Source organism: Crocodylus siamensis, chromosome 9 (assembly GCF_052110815.1).
Source record: "Crocodylus siamensis isolate JL-2025a chromosome 9, ASM5211081v1, whole genome shotgun sequence".
Classification (NCBI taxonomy): domain Eukaryota; kingdom Metazoa; phylum Chordata; order Crocodylia; family Crocodylidae; genus Crocodylus; species Crocodylus siamensis.
The window spans coordinates 38,215,560-38,234,547 of NC_143403.1; the positions used below are offsets into that span (position 1 = coordinate 38,215,560).

An 18,988-nucleotide genomic window follows, 5' to 3' on the forward strand; every position below is an offset into this window, starting at 1 on the left:
AAAGTGGTGCTGGCTCCTACCCTGGGAGTCTTTAAGAGGAGGCTAGATGAACACCTTGCTGGGGTTGTCTGACCCCAGTACCTTTTCCTGCCATGGCAGGGGGCCGTACTTGATTTCATAGACATCAGGGCTGGAAGGGACCTCGGGAGATCATCGAGTCCAGCCCCCTGACCAAAGGGCAGGAAGTCAGCTGGGGTCATAGGATCCCAGCAAGAGAAGCATCCAATCTACTCTTGAAGGTGTTCAATGTAGGTGCTTGAAACACCTCCGATGGCAGGCTGTTCCAGACCTCGGGGGCTCGGACAGTAAAGAAATTCTTCCTCGTGTCCAGCCTGACACAGTCTTGCATGAGTTTGTGACCGTTCGACCTCGTCATCCCTTGGGGCGCTCTGGTGAACAGATGTTCCCCCAGATCCTGGTGGTCACCCCTGATAAACTTGTAGGTGGCCATCAGATCACCCCTGAGCCTACGCTTTTCCAGGCTAAAGAGTCCCGTGTCTCTCAGCCTATCATCGTAAGATCTGTTTTCCTGACCTCTGATCATTCGCGTGGCTCTCCTCTGGACTCTCTCAAGCTTCTCCACATCCTTTTTGAATTGTGGATCCCAAAACTGGATGCAGTACTCCAGCTGCGGCCTCACCAAGGCCGAGTACAAGGGGAGAATGATGTCCCGGGATTTGCTCGAGAAGCATCTATGGATGCACGCCAGCGTTTTGGTCGCTTTACTAGCCGCAGCATCGCATTGCAGGCTCATGTTCATCTTGTGGTCAATGATGACCCCCAAGTCTCTTTCTTCTATAGTGCTATCCAACGTAGCACTGCCGAGCCTATAAGGGTGCTGCAGGTTTTTCCTCCCAAGGTGGAGAACCTTGCATTTTTCAGTGTTAAACACCATCAGGTTCTCATCTGCCCGTTTGCTGAGCTTGTCCAGGTCAGCCTGGATCACCCGCCTATCTTCTGGCGTGGATGCTTTGCCCCAAAGTTTGGTGTCATCGGCAAACTTGACCAGTCCACTCCAATGTCCGCATCGTTAATGAAGATGTTGAACAGTATGGGTCCCAGGACAGAGCCTTGAGGGACCCCACTGGTCACAGGGCACCATCAATTACAGCCCTCTGGGTCCGACCACGAAGCCAATTTCCCAGCCAGCGGATCGTGGTGGAGCCAAGGCCACAACTGGCCAGTTTGGCCAAGAGGTGATCATGGGATACCAGATCAAAAGCTTTTTTGAAGTTAAGATATATGACATCAATCTCTTCTCCCTCGTCCAGGTGATAGGTCACCTGGTCGTAGAAGAAAATGAGATTGGTCAAACAAGACCTACCTGCAACAAACCCGTGCTGGCTATCCCTTAGGATGTTAGCCTGGGCCAGTCCATCAAGGATGGCCTCCTTAATAAACTTTTCTAAGATCTTCCCCAGGATAGAAGTCAGGCTAATGGGCCTGTAGCTAGCCGGATCCACTCTCCTCCCTTTCTTGAAGATCGGCACCACATTGGCCTTTTTCCAGTCTTTGGGCACGACACCAGAGCGCCAGGAGTTTTCAAAGATCCGTGCCAGGGGCTGGGCTATGACGCTCACCAGCTCCTTGAGTACCAGGGCCGGCTGACTTGAAGGTATCCAGCTTCTCAAGGTGTACCTTCACGAGGTCAGCATTTATGGAGGGTAGGGGATCCCCATCACCCGGATCTCCCTGCTCCATAGCAGGCATGGGTGTCTGGGACTGATGAAAGACTGATGCAAAGTACCTATTTAATAGGTTGGCTTTTTCCTGGGCATCAGTTGTCAGTTGCCCCATCCGGTTTAGCAGGGGTCCAACGTTGCCCTTGCTTTTCCTCGGATGATCTGTTCAGGTCCCTTCCGACCCTACAAACTATGAAACTATGATGATTTTGTCACACTGACAACTCGCGTTCATCTTAAAGTCCACTATGACTCTGAGATCCCTTTCTGGTTCTGTTCTGAGAGGGTCATTCCCCAGGTAGTAGGTGTGCTGGATATTTTTACGCCCTAGGTGCAGCACTCTGCATTTGTCCTTGTTGTACTGAATCCCATTGTGCCCTACCCAGTTTTCCAACCTGTCCTGCTCTGCCTACAATCATTCCCTACCCTCTGGAGCATTCACTTCCATACAGTTTAGCATCATCTGCAAACTTGGACAAAGTACACTTCACAACCACATCCAAGTCACTGATGAAGATATTGAAGGGTATAAGTCCAAGGACTAAGCCCTTCCAGGTCGATACCAACTCGTCTACTACCACTCTCTGGGTGCGACCCCCAGGCCAGTCTGCCACCCACTGGACCATGTAAGCACTTAAGTCACAGCCTCTTAATTTCTTTATGAGAATGGGATAAGATACTGTATTGAAGGCCTTCCTAAAATCTAAGAAAACGACATCCACCTCTACTCCTACATCTAAGCATTTTTTGACCTGGTCATAAAACAAAACCAGATTGGTCAGGCATGATCTACCCATTACAAATCCATACTGGTTGCCCAGCTGCATTAATTTTTCCTGCTGGAGTCGCACAAATATGATCCTTAATAATCTTTTCAAAGACTTTTCCAAGGATGGAGGTGAGACTGACTGGCCTCAATTCATGTGTTCAATTCATGCTCCCTCCCAGCCCCCCAAATTGTGTGAGGTATTGTGACCTGCCAGATTTTTTTTACCTGTACTATACAGTTCAGCAACTCTGAGCAAAATATGAGGGCTTCTTTATGGACCTGCAGGACTGCTGCTGTCCACAGCCACCACACACACCGAAGCAGGTGGATAAACATCTAGAAGCTTTTACATAAGAAAAACGTAAAAACTGCCAGTGGCTGGGTCAGTGTAGGTCCATCTAGCTCTGAATCCCATCTCACACAGTGGCAGAGTGGCTGCTGAGGGGGAGGTGACCAGGGCAGGTCCAAAATCCCCTACCCGCTCCTTTTCTCCCATTACAGCTTCCAGCATTCATTTACTTTTCCAAGATTTTGTTCTTGTCAAATACCATTTAAGACTAAAATCTTTTCCTGAAGGTAAATTTGGCAGCCTCATTTTAACTTCAAAAGACATAAGACTGCACATCTAAAATGCATTCAAAACCTGAAGAGTGCTTACTGGTTGTTGTGATAGGTGGTAGTTCCTCTGGCTGCTTTACATCTTTCTTTGGAGCAGACAACTGTTCATCCAGATTTTTCAGTCGATCCTTATCTTTCAGGAGGTTTCCAGGTTTCAGCTCATTGATGTCTAATGCAAGGTTCTTGCACAATACCTCAATCTCAAACTTCAGGTTCAGCTATACAATGAATTATTCCAATTTGACTGTGTTAAGGTTATGCTAACAAAGAAATAAATATCATTTACACTGCCCACTCTGCCCCAACATCTGTTTAGCTGCACACAGTCTTTAGGCATTAGAAAAATATTTTGCATATGGTCCTTATATAGAAGTACCAAAGTTATGAGGCTGACTCATTTAAATTTTGCCATATTATAGAACTCCTATCAAATTTTAATCTTCCGTATTTTAAAGAGAAATCATTTTTATCTATTACATATTTGCCAAGCTAGTAAATTAGGAAATCCAAGTGCTCAGTGAATGGGAAAAAAAAGTCTATTTACTTTTAAGTCATGCTCTTGATGCAGCTCAGCTAATACATTCATGATTGCCATCGTCCAAGGGTTTGGAGGTCTGAAAACCTATGAAAGGAAAGGAAAGGAGGTTAGAATAAGGAAGAAGAACGTTAGATAAAGCTATTCTTTTCCAAAAGGAGCAACTAAAAGCATAATATGAAACCCTAGACAGACAGACAGGACAGACAGGACAGGTTTTGTCACTGATGTTTGGAGCACAGTACATGTAGCTTAGCAAAATGCTTAAAATAATACCAAAATGAACATTTTTTCTGGTCAAAAGGGATTTAAAAACCAGGAAGCATAAATTCCCAACAGGAATATTAGAAGGGGCTCCTATTAGGCAGGCCAGTAGTGCCATTCCAGGAGCTGTAGGAGATGGTCCAGGAAGAGGAAAGGGACACACAACCCAATGAGGCTTAAGAGAAGATAGGGCCTCAAGATATTCCTTTGTTAGTTAAAATAGAACAGGACAGCGTTCTGTTCAAGCACACATACAATCCAGCCAACACAGAGTACAAAACACTAGCCTCTTTTTCCATGCACCCCCTTATAGCATGTAAGTACTCAAAGTGGAAGAATATACTTTTTTCCTAGAACTAAGCATTTTTTCAAACTGCTACATGGCAAGATTTATTTTGTCACTTTAAGAACTATGTCTTATTTAACAGGCTTGCTGTCACTTACCACACTCCTGACACTGGATTCTAAGACTTTGGCAACAAATGGCACTACATAAAGCAACTCCTGCTGTCCCTTGACATAGGCTTCCAGAAGTAAGGATTTCACATCCAAATCCTGAAACAAAGCAGTATCAGCAGAATGTGAAGAGTTGCAGGGGAATACAAACAACTAACTGTGCAAGGATACAATTTCATCACAGCCTTAACATTCTGGTTTTGTGCACAACATTAAAGATTTAAGTTGTATATGAATTTTCAACTATAAATGTAAACATTTCTGGCAAGGATTTAAGCATCTAGAAACTTTTCTGGTAAGAAAAATATCAGTGTTCATGAAAGAATTCATGAACTATGGAATGACATTTTTGAACTTCAGCAAAATTTGCTAAGCACCAGGTTCCAAAGACCTTTTACTTCAGGTCCATGTTGTTATATTATTTTTGGCACCAACATTAAACGCAAACTTACTGTGTGCAAGATGGGCTTATTTTTAGCCAACGTGATCATTCCCAACCAGTGGCCAAGGTTCTTTAACAGAGAACGGTCTGAGAAGTTGGCTGCAGCCTTATCAGATGTCAGCAGCACCTAGAGAAGAGTTAAAAGAGCAGCTTAGACGCTCAGCACCCAATGTGGACTGCAGGAAGCCTTGAATTCCAAACAGTAAAATGTCCAGCTGCAGTCTAGCTATAAAGGATGACATCATCCTTTGAAACAATTAAAATAACTATGGTTGGTCAAGCTTCTTGGATGCATTCCCCTCACAAGACTGTCCTGTTAAGGAAGTTACAAAAAAAGTCTCTCTCCTTCAAGGGGCTTAAAGTAAAACAGCAATATCTGAAAAAGTATCAGTTCCATGCCATGACTGGCACATCCAGCCATGAATTCTACACAACAGCTAGACAGCCCTTGCTCTAATGGCATTCAAGAAGTCAAAAAGGACACAAACTTAGTTAGTTTCTTTAAAAAAGTACAAGCATGTCTTAAAACCTTTAAAACTTATGAAGTTCTGCTGCTAGTTCTGTTCCTTAGCTTTCAACAGCATCAGCTGAATGGCACAAGATCAGCTGTGCACAGAAGAGCCAAGAATTTTTTTTGCACTACAGCGTAACCCATGGTGGCAAGAAACCCCACCTACAGGTTTAAAAATAGTGCTGACAAACACTACTAATCCACCTAGTTTTTCTGCGTTTCCTCTACTCCATTTCTACAACATTCTTCAACCCTGATTAAGTTTTAATGTAGTTTTCCCCCTACCTGCATTTCCACTGATTTTTCTTTTAAATCCTCTCCCCTAACTTCTGTGGCCAACAGTACAGATGATGCTCCTCCCAAACTACTCTTATAAATGCTCCTAGAAATTCCTGCCATCTTCACACTCCTTTATCAATGCAGGCAAGCCATCAATTAGCCCTGTCAGCTTCCAACTGCCACTCTAATTCCATTTCCCTGCTCAATTTGCTGCTCTGCTTCCTCTATCTTGCTGCTGCGCTGCCTATCCCCTCTCCAATCTGCCACGTGCCATGCACACAGGCTGCCTGTGCCACTTGTGGCACCTGCACTGAAGATTGCCCTCCCTTATCTTTAAGAACTAAAAATTATCCCATTGTGAGAAACTATCTATACCAGTCTTCAAAAGTCAACACAATTTGATGATTAGCAACAATACTTTACAAACAGAATTTTTAAAAGTCTGATTTAGGAATTATTCACAAGTAAGCTAGTCCATTTCCATATTCAGTGCTATTATGCGCAGACAATTCCTTAAATCAAAAGAGTGACAAAACCTGCAAAGGTACAATTAAAGCAACTGCAAGTTCCAGCACAGATGCATTTCTTTAAGAAAGTCTCATTTTACCTTCTGTACTTTGGTATATTATAAAGCAGTCATAAGTTTGGATGGAAACATGTTAAATAAATACACTGTGCAGTGACATGATGCAAGAGCACTCCAGCACTACAAAATATTTTGTTACACTAAGGGTTTAGTTGTACTATTCAGTTGCAACAGGTAAACTTTCATTCCTTCTGAATTACACCTACCAAACAGGACTTTTAACCAGTCTGTACTCTCTTGGACAGACTGTGAAGAAAGCCCCATTTATACTGAGAATGAAAAAATAACATTTCAATTGGTTTCATACTTTACAATCTCCCCAGCTATCAGTTTAAGAGCTCCCCAACTGGCAGCATGTTAAAAAATGGTGATGAAAAGCCAACAAGTCACTGAAGGAAAGTGTACAAATACTTTGCCATAAAGCCAATTTACACACTGATGCCTTAGTTTTCAAACATAGCTGAAGTTACCAAGCCAAAGCAAGCTTTCGATATTCCTGTCAATGTTATTCTAACAAACTAATTCAGAAATATTTTAAAAGGGACTCTCCATATTCCTTGGAGAATAAATATTAATGAAAATAGGGTAGAAAAGTGTTATTTTCAACACCAGCTTCCTCATTTTATGTGAAATTTTTACTCCTTAATAGTACATATTTTGTTTCAGAATGGCCTTTTTCTGTTTTGATGAGTTAGTTGCTTATTAACAACTATAGGTAACTTATTTGATTCTCTGAACTAAAGTTGCAAGTTAAGAGCAACTGTAGATTGTTTGCTGATTCAGGACTCTACTTGAGTTTCTACAACCCTATTACTTCTGAAGATAACCTTTCCTGTGCTTCTTTGAGAGAACCACATGCAGGCAAGCTGCCTTTAAAGAATGCTGTCAAAAGGTAAAGATTTTCTATAACTGTTCAGTTACATTAATAGTATGCATTTTGAATTTTCAGAGACATGCGTCATATAAATTGTGTTCTTATAAAGACCTGCATCTGTAAAAGCTACCAACAGGCAAAGAAAAATACTTTGCACATTTTAGATATCAGAAGACAGCAAACTTTCAGAAAAATAATCAACAAACTTTTCTACTGTACAAGAGATCTTCACAAACTGTGGTCACCCAGCCCAGTTAATCCTCTTTTAGAGAAACTAGTTCCCAGCCAAAATAGCAATGCAAATGCACAAAAATCAATTCATTTCCATTCTCTAGACAGGGCTACCTGATGAGCCACAATAACACTTACCACATTTTCCCCAAGTTGATAAAAATATCACCTTATGTGGTAAATAGGTAACATAGTATGGATAAGAGTGCAGCCTTTTATTACACATTAGAAAGGAATTGTGCTACTTACCTTGATGTTTCTATAGGTTTCATTCAGAACCATCTTATTAAATTCTGGATTCTTAAGAGTATCAAGGAAGTTTGAATACAAGCTGTGAAAGTTTGGCTCGATACTGACTCTTTTCATCACAAGGTACTGTGAAACCCAAGGCATGAACTCTTCTTTCACAGTTTCCTTCAGCTCCTCAACCTAATGCCAAAGGAACACATGCATTATGAAAAAAACCAAAAAGATGTATAAGCAATTATGTTCAGTAACAACCAAATAACCTATACTGCTCTTAACAGAATTTGGTGTTTTTAAACTGAGTAATTCCAGAAGCCTTAACTACTGACTTAATCCCAAACATGGCCTGCCTGTCTACAGGGCAACAGCCTTCTGTGATATTACCATCCATGTTTTTACAGTTTTACTGGCATCCCTGAACTCCGACCTATTAAATGGTGGTAAAATGGCTCAAATTTGAGTACCAAAAAAATGTCAGTTGGAATGATGTTTAACTAAAGCTATCCACTCATTTCACATGGCAAGTCATCAAAATGTTATTTAACCATATAAAACTTTATTATTAAAACCAAATACCTACTAGCATGATGGGTTTCCACCAAAGGATAAAAAAAAGAAAAGGCTGGAACATGTGACAGTACACTGTTTTAATTCAAAAGGCTGTATCACTAGCAAAAATGAAGCAGTATCACTCCAGACAGCAATTAACTATCAAAGAGTTACCTAGATATCGCCAAGCTGTAACAGCAATCGGGGTGTAACAATAAAGATTTTTTTGGCCAATACTGAAGGCCAATTATTAACAAGCCATATTGGCTGATACAGATTCTGACTGCCAATATGCAGCCTGGTAGCTTGGAGAGCAGCATTTAGCCCGTAAGCCTGTAGGGGCGAAGGGGCAGATCATGGACCCCACAGTGAGGAAGTAAGGGGAAATGGAGCTGTGGGTGGCTTTTGGGGGGCATGGGGTAGCTCCCCACACTGCACACTGCTTGGGGGAGGAAAGGGGGGGCATGCGTCTCCTGGATTTGTGCGGGCAAAGACAGGTTGCCCACTGCAGCCTCTTCCTGGCTGGGGGAGAGGGCAGGTCCAGGCTGTGCTTGGGGTGGTACTGCGAGGGTTACAGGCTAAGCTATAGCCACCCCAAAGTTTGGTGTAGCCACCCGTAGACTCCCTCCTAATGCTACTACCACCTGCCCCAAGCACAGCACTGGCCCCTCCCCTCCTCACCTACCCAGGAAGAGGCTGGAGCAGCCCTCCCCCACCCTTGCCCCATGCAGATCCAGGGGGTACATGATCCCCATGTCTCTCCTGGGGATGCAAGCAGCAGCGGAAGCCACTGTGCCAAGTGGGGGCTTGTACAGAGTGGGGGGTGTCGGGTGTCATAAAGGAAACATTTTGTGGCTATCTTTAAAAAGGAATACTTCTCTGATTTGCTTACATCAGAGTTGGAACATAAAATCTTTCCTGAAAGAAAAGGCCTTATAACTCAGACCCTGAGATACTATAAAAAACTAGTCTTCTGTTAAAGCATACATTTGTTTACACAGACATTCTATTGAAGATCTTTAAGGTTTGTTTTTACAGAAGTTTCACTTCAGCTTTAGAACAGAATGTTGAAAAAGGTTAATAATGTAACACTGTTACACACCTTCTGTGTCATGTTTGACTGAGAGAGATTGTTGAAGATGAATGCGATTTTTTCCTGGACATTTTCTGGAGGTTCCACAATTCTCTCTGTTTGATCTGTTGCAACTAGCAAGGTATCAATATTGGTAGTATTAATGGAAGGCTGTAGGAATAAAACAACAAATTAGGAAAAATGGAAGGGACAGTGTCTTAAGAGTCACAGAGGAAAAGTCAAAGCAAGCTTCTGTTTAGTTTATTCAAGTTACCACTTTCTTTTTCACTTTCTGAAAAGTAGGGTGCGGTGGGGGAGGAATAGAATAGGGGGACAAGAAGTATGTTTAACAAGAACCCTGTTCCAGGAAAGCCATAGTATCTCTTACACAATTAGCTTTTTTGCAAGAAAAATTGGGAAGGGAAGAGGAGGGGGGGGCAGGTGTTTATTGTCGAAAACTAGCCTGCAAGCAAGTCAAGTTAGCTTCAACAAAGTTTATTTTATAAGAAGATTACAAACATGTATACTGTATAGTATTAAAAACTGCATTTACCACAGGCACAGCCACCTTGCTGGTATATACACATTTTTAACACAGGAAAGAAAACAACAGTATGTTTTACCTTTCTTTTCCTTAACAGCATTTCAGTGTTAAATCACATTTAAAAAGAAAAAATTGGAGGGTTAAACTGTGCAACTGGGTCCAGCTAGGTGGTCTCCATATCTGGGCAGAACTCCAATACAAAGAAGTCAAGCAAACTTGGCTCAGCAATCAACCCAAATTAACTGAGTTGCAGGTCTGGGGCTAAGAATCTGTCCAGGTACACTCCATGTGATATTGAGAGGCACTATAAAGGTTTTAATTACAAGAGTGATTTTAACATGAGGCAGCATAAACACTTTAGATTGTTATCAAGTGCACTGTAACTGAATCTGGTAAGAAACTTCAGCTGCTGCTGCAAGCAGGCTCCATGACAATTTTGGCTACCCATTTCTGGACATTACCCAATTCCAGTAACAGTTCTCTCAGTGATTTAGGTAACATTAAAAAGGAAGAAAAAAGATCCCTACCCTTGTTGTACACCGGCCCCCCAAAAAGCTGGGCAAAGTATTTGTTGAACAGATATGGTTGAGCAGTGCTTATTCTTAAGCTCAGAAAGCAAAGTCTGCTATCTTTTTCAAGAGTTTCACTGAAAAAGAAATCCTTAAGGGAAAAAGCAAACTTCAGATCTGCAGTTCTGTTTTGGAAATTAAAGAAATTATTCAATACCATATTCACAGTTTCCCAAATCAATAGGGAAATACCTCTAAAATGTGTGTCCAGGATTTGAGAGGCTGAATGTTTTTTATGACAAATATGGATCAACAGGACTGCAACCCAGTAGTCTACAATACAGAACATTCCTACTGAAAGCCTGTTCAGAATCACCAAATCTCAACTCTTCAATTCAATAGAAACGCATGCAATAATGATAGAGCTTACCGGAACATCTTTTTTGAAGCTGACTCCAGTTGGTCGGGTGATTGTAATGGTTTTTGCAACAGTGGTGGTGGTTGAGGTGGTTACTATAGTGCTGACTTGACCAGCAAGAGGAGCTTTTGCTGGAACCTGGGCCTGGGCTTGGGCCTGGGCAAGTGCAATACTTCCAGGGGTGGTGATTGAACCCTGCATCTTCACAGGAGGATCTCTGGATTGCTGTCCATATTCAATGTACTGAAGTAAGGCAAAAAGTAAAATTCACACGCAGCAATGAAATTGTAGACCTGTACTAATACCCAGACATTTCTACATTTTACTGCTTCTCACTTCACAGAAAATTGTGGTCTTGAAATTTTCAAGGAAAGTTCCTGGGTAATTTCACCAACAGATTTAAAACTAGACAAATCTGTGTAATACTGTACTTACTGTACATTCCCTAAAGCCTGAATTAGCAAAAAAACTTAAACATAATATCTCTATGAAGGGCAGCTCTACTGGATAAGCCTTTTCTTTCCTGTCCCCATTTATTTAAGTCTTACTGAGGAAAAAAAAGGGCTAAATGGTGTGACCTTCAGGTCATAAATGCTACCCCCAAGTTGCTGTTGAATGCCACAAAGCTCAACTATTCAAGTTCCACAGACAGTGACCCACCATTCCTAACCCTACAGATCTGGTTACCAGAAACATGCAAGGGAAGGATTCGTGAAAAGAATGTGTATATATCAAGAGACCTGCTACACAGAGTGAATAAAATTTTCCTAGAGACTCCTATGACAGTACAAAAATAGGTGAAACCTTACAACATGCAACCTTCAAGCAAAAAGCCAGGTTCCAAAGCATTTGGTTGGCTGGCACCAACTGAAATAACTTTACAGTGGAAAACTGCTGAGTTAACCATTTTTTATACTGGTGCAATCAAAGCATTTATAATGCAGGTGCCAGATTACTTAAGCATGTAAACAAATAGTCAAAATAGCTATGGTAATTTGCTTTTGTAAGCATAGATATAATCATTCTAATTTACGTGCCGAGAAAACCTATTCTTTCCTTTTTTTTTTAAAACCAATTTGGACTAAAAACATTGATGAGTCCTAGCATTATTAGCAGCTTCTGGAAGCTCCCTCACGAATAGAAGCACTACTGAGAAATAAATTACCTATAATACGGCTTTTTACTCTTCAGATTAAAGCACATTCTTATTTTGATCAGACCTTCAGGAACCAATTTTTCTGTCCCCTGTCTGGATTACTGTAAGCAGGTCTTACTATAGGACTGAAGTTTAACTGAATGGCACTTATTCAATAGGATGTCCACAATTCTTAAGGGGATTGGAATGTAAATATAAGGAAAATTCATGGGAAAAGTTAGAACCTATTTATATATCAACTGAGGACAGACCTTTCCTAAAGCTGTTGAGTGGCAACATATAGTTAGTTGGCTGCAAACTAGCTGTTGGGTACATATTATAAACTCAATCCAAATTCAATTTGAAGGCACTGGCTTCTCATACTGCCATCCTCCCAAATCCCCCAAAAAAGTATTTAAAAGCTACTTTCCTCACAAGGAATTAAAAACCTGGATGGACTTGCATTGTCAAACAAAAGCTATGAAGGTTTAGAATGTTTCCAATTGCAAGCATTAGAATGTTTTTACAATCAGAAGCTTAGTTTGTACAATTTTTAAACACTCACCTCCTGTAGGTGATGAGGGAACTGTATAAAGTGACTAATAGAAGCCAAGTGCTGACAATACTGGGGATAGTCCTTCAATCTGTCAACAGTAAAACTAACCATTAGTTACAGAACTGTGAGCCCTGATCAAGAATGATACCATAGAGCAATACAAACTAGTTACTGGACACATCACTCCCCTACCAGGTGAAAGCTGCATCTGAACTCATCTACTCAAAGAACCATGCCTGCCTATCTACAAAAGAAATTTTGTACAGGAACATCTGTTTCATAAAATCTGATGTGTTCATTTTAATTCATTTTGTTCTAAGATTCTGTATTTATGTCCTAGACAAAATTTAACATTTTATGCAAATCAACAAATTTACTAGATGGTGAACTGCATCCATTTCTAGTATAGGCTAGGTATATTTAATTGTAGCTCACTATTTAGAACTATCCTATACTTAGAACTAGGAATCTTCCTTTGTGCACACACAGTTTTTACTGTAATACATGTTATGAATGCCAAATATTGTCACCCACTTCGGGGCACTTCTTTTTTGATATCCCATTTAAAATGGTACACACATTCTAGGAAGGGAGTGGTAGGGGAAATAAGGTGGCTTAAGAAATTTTAGGTATGCCAGTCTTACTAATGTACTTTTATATTATTCTGATACAGCTCTGTTGTTATAACAGTAAATACTCTAAAGCTGGATGACAGCGTGAACAGGAACACGGGTAACTGAGAAATAGGTATCCTAGGCAGGAGCAGATGTTCAAAGAATACAGCATTTAAAATAACTAAATTCAGAAAGTTTGAGAACCAAGTATTTTAAGGATCGATAATGCAATGTTTACTAAGAAACCAAAATCCAAATGTGTATCACTTAAATAGACTGATCAGAAACTAAAGGACAACTTTAGTTAGTTACTCTTAGATAAATAAGCACACAAGTAGTGAATTTTTAACTAGGGAAGCACCTACTCTAAGAACCTACTAAGATACTTGCTTGAAGGTATATATATTACACATAGTAAAAAATGGAGTGAAGTTAATCTTTGTTTCCAACATAGAAATTACCATGTAATTAGTGGATGGTACGTTTCTCATTCTAGACTTAGTCAATTTTAGAATTATGTTTCAACTGAGATGTGCTAGATGTCCAACATAAACCAGTAACTCTGTATTGTTTTACTTATACTACAAGAACAGGTATAAGTTTAACAAAGATACTCCATGCAGGTATTATAAAAAAAAAAAGTGACTCACCTATTTTTAAATCTATCTAGTGCAGCAATACCAAAATAGTACATTTTGGATGTAAAAGGCTTTCGTAAGGCTTCAAGAACATAGCGCAGGGCAAGGCCCAATGCCATATAAGTAACCAGTCCTTTCTCTATTATCCCACCAAAGAGGCAGGCTGTTATGTGCAGCTCTTTATCTGGGTACTGGGGGAAAAATCGGTACTCCTCAAACAAGTTCCTCAGCATACAGTTAAACACTTCTCGTTCCCGTTTAATGTTGGAGTCTTTAAATCTCTGTAGCATTTCTAATACCTGCAAAGAAATCAGAGACTGTTACTGAGAGACTTGCTTCATCTCAGCCCTCACACACCAGTAGGAGGCTCAAGAGCAACTGCATCTACTCACTAATGTCAGCTGCAGTGGGGAAAGCCCAACCCCTAGTGCAAAACTACCAAAAATATCTGTATGTAAATAAAACACTACATAAAATCCTTGAGGTATCGAAAAAAGGCTAGACTACATGCTTTTAGGGTGGGAATTATGCAGACTGTGAACAGTAGAAATCTTGTCATTACAGCAGAACACTGACCTGAAAAAAAAGTGAAAGCCATTTTATTTCCAGTAAAGCTCTTAAATGGTCTATCTCAGGGGTGAGCAAAATGCAGCCACAGGCCAGACACAGCCCACCAGGCCATTCTATCAGGTCTGTGGGACCCCTAAAAAAAATTTAGAAAATTTATATTTATCTGCCCCTGGCTGCCTGTCATGCAGCCCTTGATGGCTTGCTAAAACTCAGTAAGCAGCCCTCCACCTGAAATAATTGCCCACCCCAATCTATCCGGTAGCACATAAAAGGTCAGCTGGCTTAATCTTAACTGGTTTTGATTAAGGTGAGCTGAATTTGCTAACATATTTTAAAATGTTTGAGAGTAACTGTGGTCAGAAAGTGGAGTTCACTTGTGTCTGCTTTTATTTATTATAAAAAGGTGACTTTATTAATATCATGCAGGTAACAGGTGAGAAGCTAAGCTGGATTTCCTTCTGGTTCTCACAGTATAAATACCTTAAGTGAAAAAAATCCTACATAGGGATGATATGCAATGTAGTACACTTCACCTGAATTTCAGTTCAGACAGTAGGGAAATTGAGTGTTTTGTTCATGATGCAGAACCCCAAGATGCCATTTTAATTAGCATAACTGCATTTTTTAAATCTGCCTTCTTGTGAAGTTTGGCAATAGCAAATGAACACTCAAGCTTTCAAAAAGAGCATTTCTATTGCATGGTAAGGCAAGTTTACTGATACTTTGGGTGCCAAGTGGGCATAATTAGGAATGTTGCTCAAGTGCACATCTGCTCCCACAAGAGGTCATACTACCCTTAAAAGGAACTGCACTCATCTTTCTTCAAAAAAAATAGTTCCTGGAAAGCAGTGGCCTTGCAAAAGGAATACATGAGAAAGAGCCTGCTCTACTCAGATGAAAGAGACAGTTAAAGCCTCATCATATACTTGGATATTCTAATATGTCAGATTTGTATTTCTGATATTTGCTTCTGAATATTACCATAAATCCCTTACGTACATCATTTTAGCAGGGAACGATGTGAAATAATTGCTGGGTGCAAACGTAAGAGTATTTATCACTTGTGTTGTTACATTGAATTTTACATTTTTTCCAAAAAATGTTTTAGATATTAAGAGATAAATATGCATGTTTGTAATTTTCTGCAACTATCAGGCAGGACTTTCCTACTATTTGCTTTGTACCATTCTACTGCTTCAAAACCAAGTTTAGGAAGGGAACAACAAAAGTGCTTTTCAATAATCCACAAATATACAAAATACATTTCAAGGGACACCATTAATCTGAAGGAGTCTGATTTAAAAAGCAAGTCAAGACTTTCCACTGCCTTTCATTTTTGTGGTTTTATTACCAAATCTCACTCTTTTTAAGGTGAAGAGTTCACAAAGCTTATGTTTTGAGTTCACAAAACTGGGTTCACCCATTTTGGCATTATTCAGGAGTTTCAGGCACGTAATTTTTTTAAATTGATGGGACTTAAAACTGCACTTCACATACAAGAGCAGTTGGGAGTTACTCTGTGCATCACAGGTAAAATTTATTCCTCCTTATTTACAATCAAAACAAAAAACAAAGCTTTAAGCTGCCATCATCCCAATATTTGTTTATGAATAACCACATTAAGGAATAACTACCATCAACCATATAGCAAGTCTCTAGATAGCTGATGTGACTGTTACAGAACAAAACTCACCTCATCTACAGACATGGTTGGGTGTGGTGGATGGTTATAAATGCGCTGAAAGTAGCTGTTTGCCTCATCATCTATTTCTTTGCTAAAGTGCTGATTTGCCTCTGGCCACACCTGAGATAAATCCGCTGTTGAGAAGATAGACAACAGTGAATAATATTCCAAGCAAAAGATTATTGTAGTTGATTCATTAGCAAAAGTTTCCAAACATTTTCAGAGTATCAGTTCAACTAGGGTAAATTATGTATATAAAGTTTACTTTGTTCTCCAAACAGGGCTAAAAATGTGCTTTACAAGTAAATTTTATTCATATAAAACTTAAAGAAAAATTGTAATTAAAAAAAATCACTAACTGGAAGAGATTAAATTGGTTTTTGGTTTGTTTTTGTTTAAAGTTAAGCATTATGGGAAAAAAAACAAACAAACAGACTGAAAGCTTCCAGGAAGATACTTAAAACTTGCACCGTTATATTCTTAAAATATAATTTCACCTCTGAAATTAAGCTGGTCAATTGATACCTAACCCAATATATGAGCAAGAAACTAAAAACAGAGCATGCTACACAACACTAACATGCAGACAGTCTTTCACACAAGTACTTTCATGCCAACCACTCTGCTCCAAGGCAAGTCCTGTCACTGAAAGCTTAGCCCAAATTGCAAAATGAGAATCACTCAGGCATTCACTATAGCCTTACATTTAGCTTTTATGGAGGCACTACCAAGTAATAAGATTAACTGAAGTAAAAATGAAGATGTGGCTGTTATAATATCTGTACCTTTTAAAGGCAAAAGGCCACTTTGTGCTACAGTGAAATGCCACACCAAAACAAGATATATAGTTCTACCTGGTAGAGCCAGAGACCTGGCTGCACTGGTATGGGTTAGCTATTAGCCTATTTCATCCCAGTTTTAGCATCTTATTTATCTCTCTCATGTTCTATACTAGAAAGGGATCTTACCCAAGTAACTCCGATAATTTTACTCCACAGAATTTCATTTTTGTAATGTATATGACTCCCTATAGAAGCAGGATATACATTTTGTTCAATATATAGCAGAACAAAAAGCAATGGAATACTGTTCGTGCAGATTCAGAGTGCTTCACTGTCACATATACACTGTTTCAAAACAGATTTTTCTACTCCTATGGGCTATTAGTAAGCTTCTAATATAGCAAATCAGAAATAGCCTGTTTCATGCTTCAGGTTGAATACAAGACCCCTATTTCTCTGCCTTTTACCAACTCCTAGCTGCCAGCCTTCCCTGAAGAAAATGCAGATTAACTGCATATCACAGTCACACTTCACAGTCACAGACAACACTACCACTTACAAGGTTTCATCTTACTCTGCTGGAATGTAGGCTGGTTCAGTCCAGATGTGCTCAGTTTCCTTTGCACGAATGGATCATTGTTCACTGCAGGGAGGCCAAGGGCCCCAGTTCCTATACCAGTCAGGCTACCCGTAGTAAGACCACCTACTGACAAGCAAATAAGGCACTGGTCACCGCTTTTACACTCTTAGCTAGCTGCATGCATCAGAACACTTCATCAGGCCACAACAAGCTAGCATGAGACAGGGTCATGTCATTCAATTCTTTGACTCTTCACTATCATTTAACAACCCTGTAGAAGTATATCAAAACATTTAATCTTTTTAACTCATTTTGACTAAAAATCCATCCTTTTATTTAAATCCAGCATTAACACCACATTTCAGACCATCTTAAAAATGGTAAAGCATTTCAACTTAAATACAGAAGCAGCACACCAGTAATTTGAACTGTACTGTAGCATAAAGCACTGATTTAAGTTGCAGTTACCCAAAAACTTTAGTGCTGAAGCAACAGCATAGGCTTTATGATTAAATCCCAGAAAATGTAGAACACTGGTTTCCTTGCTCAATAACCTTTACCAGAGCAATGTAAAGCAATTTTGTTAACATAAAATTCAAACAAATCTACCCACACAGTTATACCTGGAAGCTGTGAAGAGAGTCCTCCAATGCCACTAAAACCTGTGGTCTGGTTTTGGGTGGAAAGGGGAGGAAATGCTTTTGCTGGTGACTGAGGTGTGCTGAAAGCAGAGCCCAAGTTAGGAGGGAAGCCTTGCATACTCTGGGTATGTGGAGCTGCTGAACCACCTAAACTAAGAGATGCCATCCCAGCAAGCGGGTCAATCTGGATAAAGAAACACAGATTATAAACAGCCATAACCATTTTTCAGCTCTCTTTTCTTGGCAAAAAAAAAGCAATGACAAAAGTACTCCTCGGAAGAGTATTTCTGCATGGTAAGTTTAGCCTGTGAAATCATTCAAGTGACCCCCACAAGTTCTGTTCGTCTACAAAATGTTAGAACACTAAACACTTTCTTAGATGCAACGGATATCCACTACAACCCCCTTATCATAAAAACAAGTCTATTAAAGGCTTCCTGGACATTCAAGACACTGATACAAACAGCTAAATGAGTAATACAATAATTCCAATTAAGTAGCCACACTTATACGTCTGATACTACAGCACCTTACAGACCTCCAATTTCAGGTCACATCAGAATATTTACAAAGGCTGTAGTGAAACTTCACAATCATGATCTTTTATTAGGTCTAAGGGAACCCACTAGGACCAGGAACTAAACACCCGAATATGGTTTTCTACACAAACCTTTAAAATCCAGGGGAGAGGCCAATAATAATAGTCATCCTATAAACAGATTAACATAATCCTTATTTTAGGAGAGGAAAGATAAACTGTCTCATCTATCCTGAAGACAGCCTGGCTACAAACTGATTATATAAACCAGTCTACTGCTCTACTTGGGCATCCATCTATACACGTGCTCCAGGGGTGGAGGGTGCTTTAATTAGAGGGGCTCTGAGACCTGCTCTAAAGCACCTACAGCGTCATATGTATTCAGCATCCCGCACCTCAAAATACCAGTGGGAGCACTTTAACTAAAGCTCATTTGATGTGCTTGAGTTAAAGTTGCCCTGCTGCCATTTTTAAATGCAGGAACACTGAATACATGTGATGCAGAGGCTGCTAGACCATGCTAACTAGCATGCTCCAACAGACCTAATTGCTAATTAACACGTTAGAGCAGAGCTCTGTCACGTGTATAGGAGCCCCTTGTTTGCAGTGGCCATTTGTAGCCAGTTGCCAGAATATTTAGTCACTTTCTCTGAAGAGTATCTTCC

General features: G+C 40.1%; 1 protein-coding gene and 1 non-coding gene across 11 annotated transcripts in view; both read right to left on the reverse strand.

Annotated features, from left to right (window-relative positions):
* The window catches only part of CNOT1 (CCR4-NOT transcription complex subunit 1), a 104,019-nt gene that overhangs the window by 36,417 nt on the left and 48,614 nt on the right, over positions 1 to 18,988 (reverse strand). For 3 of the 10 annotated variants that reach the window (XM_090062148.1, XM_090062145.1, XM_090062140.1), the window contains 12 exons: positions 17,768 to 17,969; positions 17,124 to 17,270; positions 15,792 to 15,916; positions 13,541 to 13,827; positions 12,286 to 12,364; positions 10,598 to 10,828; positions 9,145 to 9,285; positions 7,497 to 7,676; positions 4,777 to 4,893; positions 4,313 to 4,423; positions 3,614 to 3,691; positions 3,110 to 3,287 (listed from right to left, as the gene is read on the reverse strand). In XM_090062148.1, the coding sequence (XP_089918274.1) occupies positions 3,110 to 3,287; positions 3,614 to 3,691; positions 4,313 to 4,423; positions 4,777 to 4,893; positions 7,497 to 7,676; positions 9,145 to 9,285; positions 10,598 to 10,828; positions 12,286 to 12,364; positions 13,541 to 13,827; positions 15,792 to 15,916; positions 17,124 to 17,270; positions 17,768 to 17,969 (1,876 nt within the window). The remainder of the gene's footprint in view (positions 1 to 3,109; positions 3,288 to 3,613; positions 3,692 to 4,312; positions 4,424 to 4,776; positions 4,894 to 7,496; positions 7,677 to 9,144; positions 9,286 to 10,597; positions 10,829 to 12,285; positions 12,365 to 13,540; positions 13,828 to 15,791; positions 15,917 to 17,123; positions 17,271 to 17,767; positions 17,970 to 18,988) is intronic. The other 7 variants (XM_090062150.1, XM_090062144.1, XM_090062146.1 and 4 more) reach the window with 4 other exon arrangements.
* Positions 5,325 to 5,461, reverse strand: LOC149857368 (small nucleolar RNA SNORA46). The gene has a single exon (XR_016444362.1). It is a non-coding gene; the product is annotated as a small nucleolar RNA SNORA46 (small nucleolar RNA).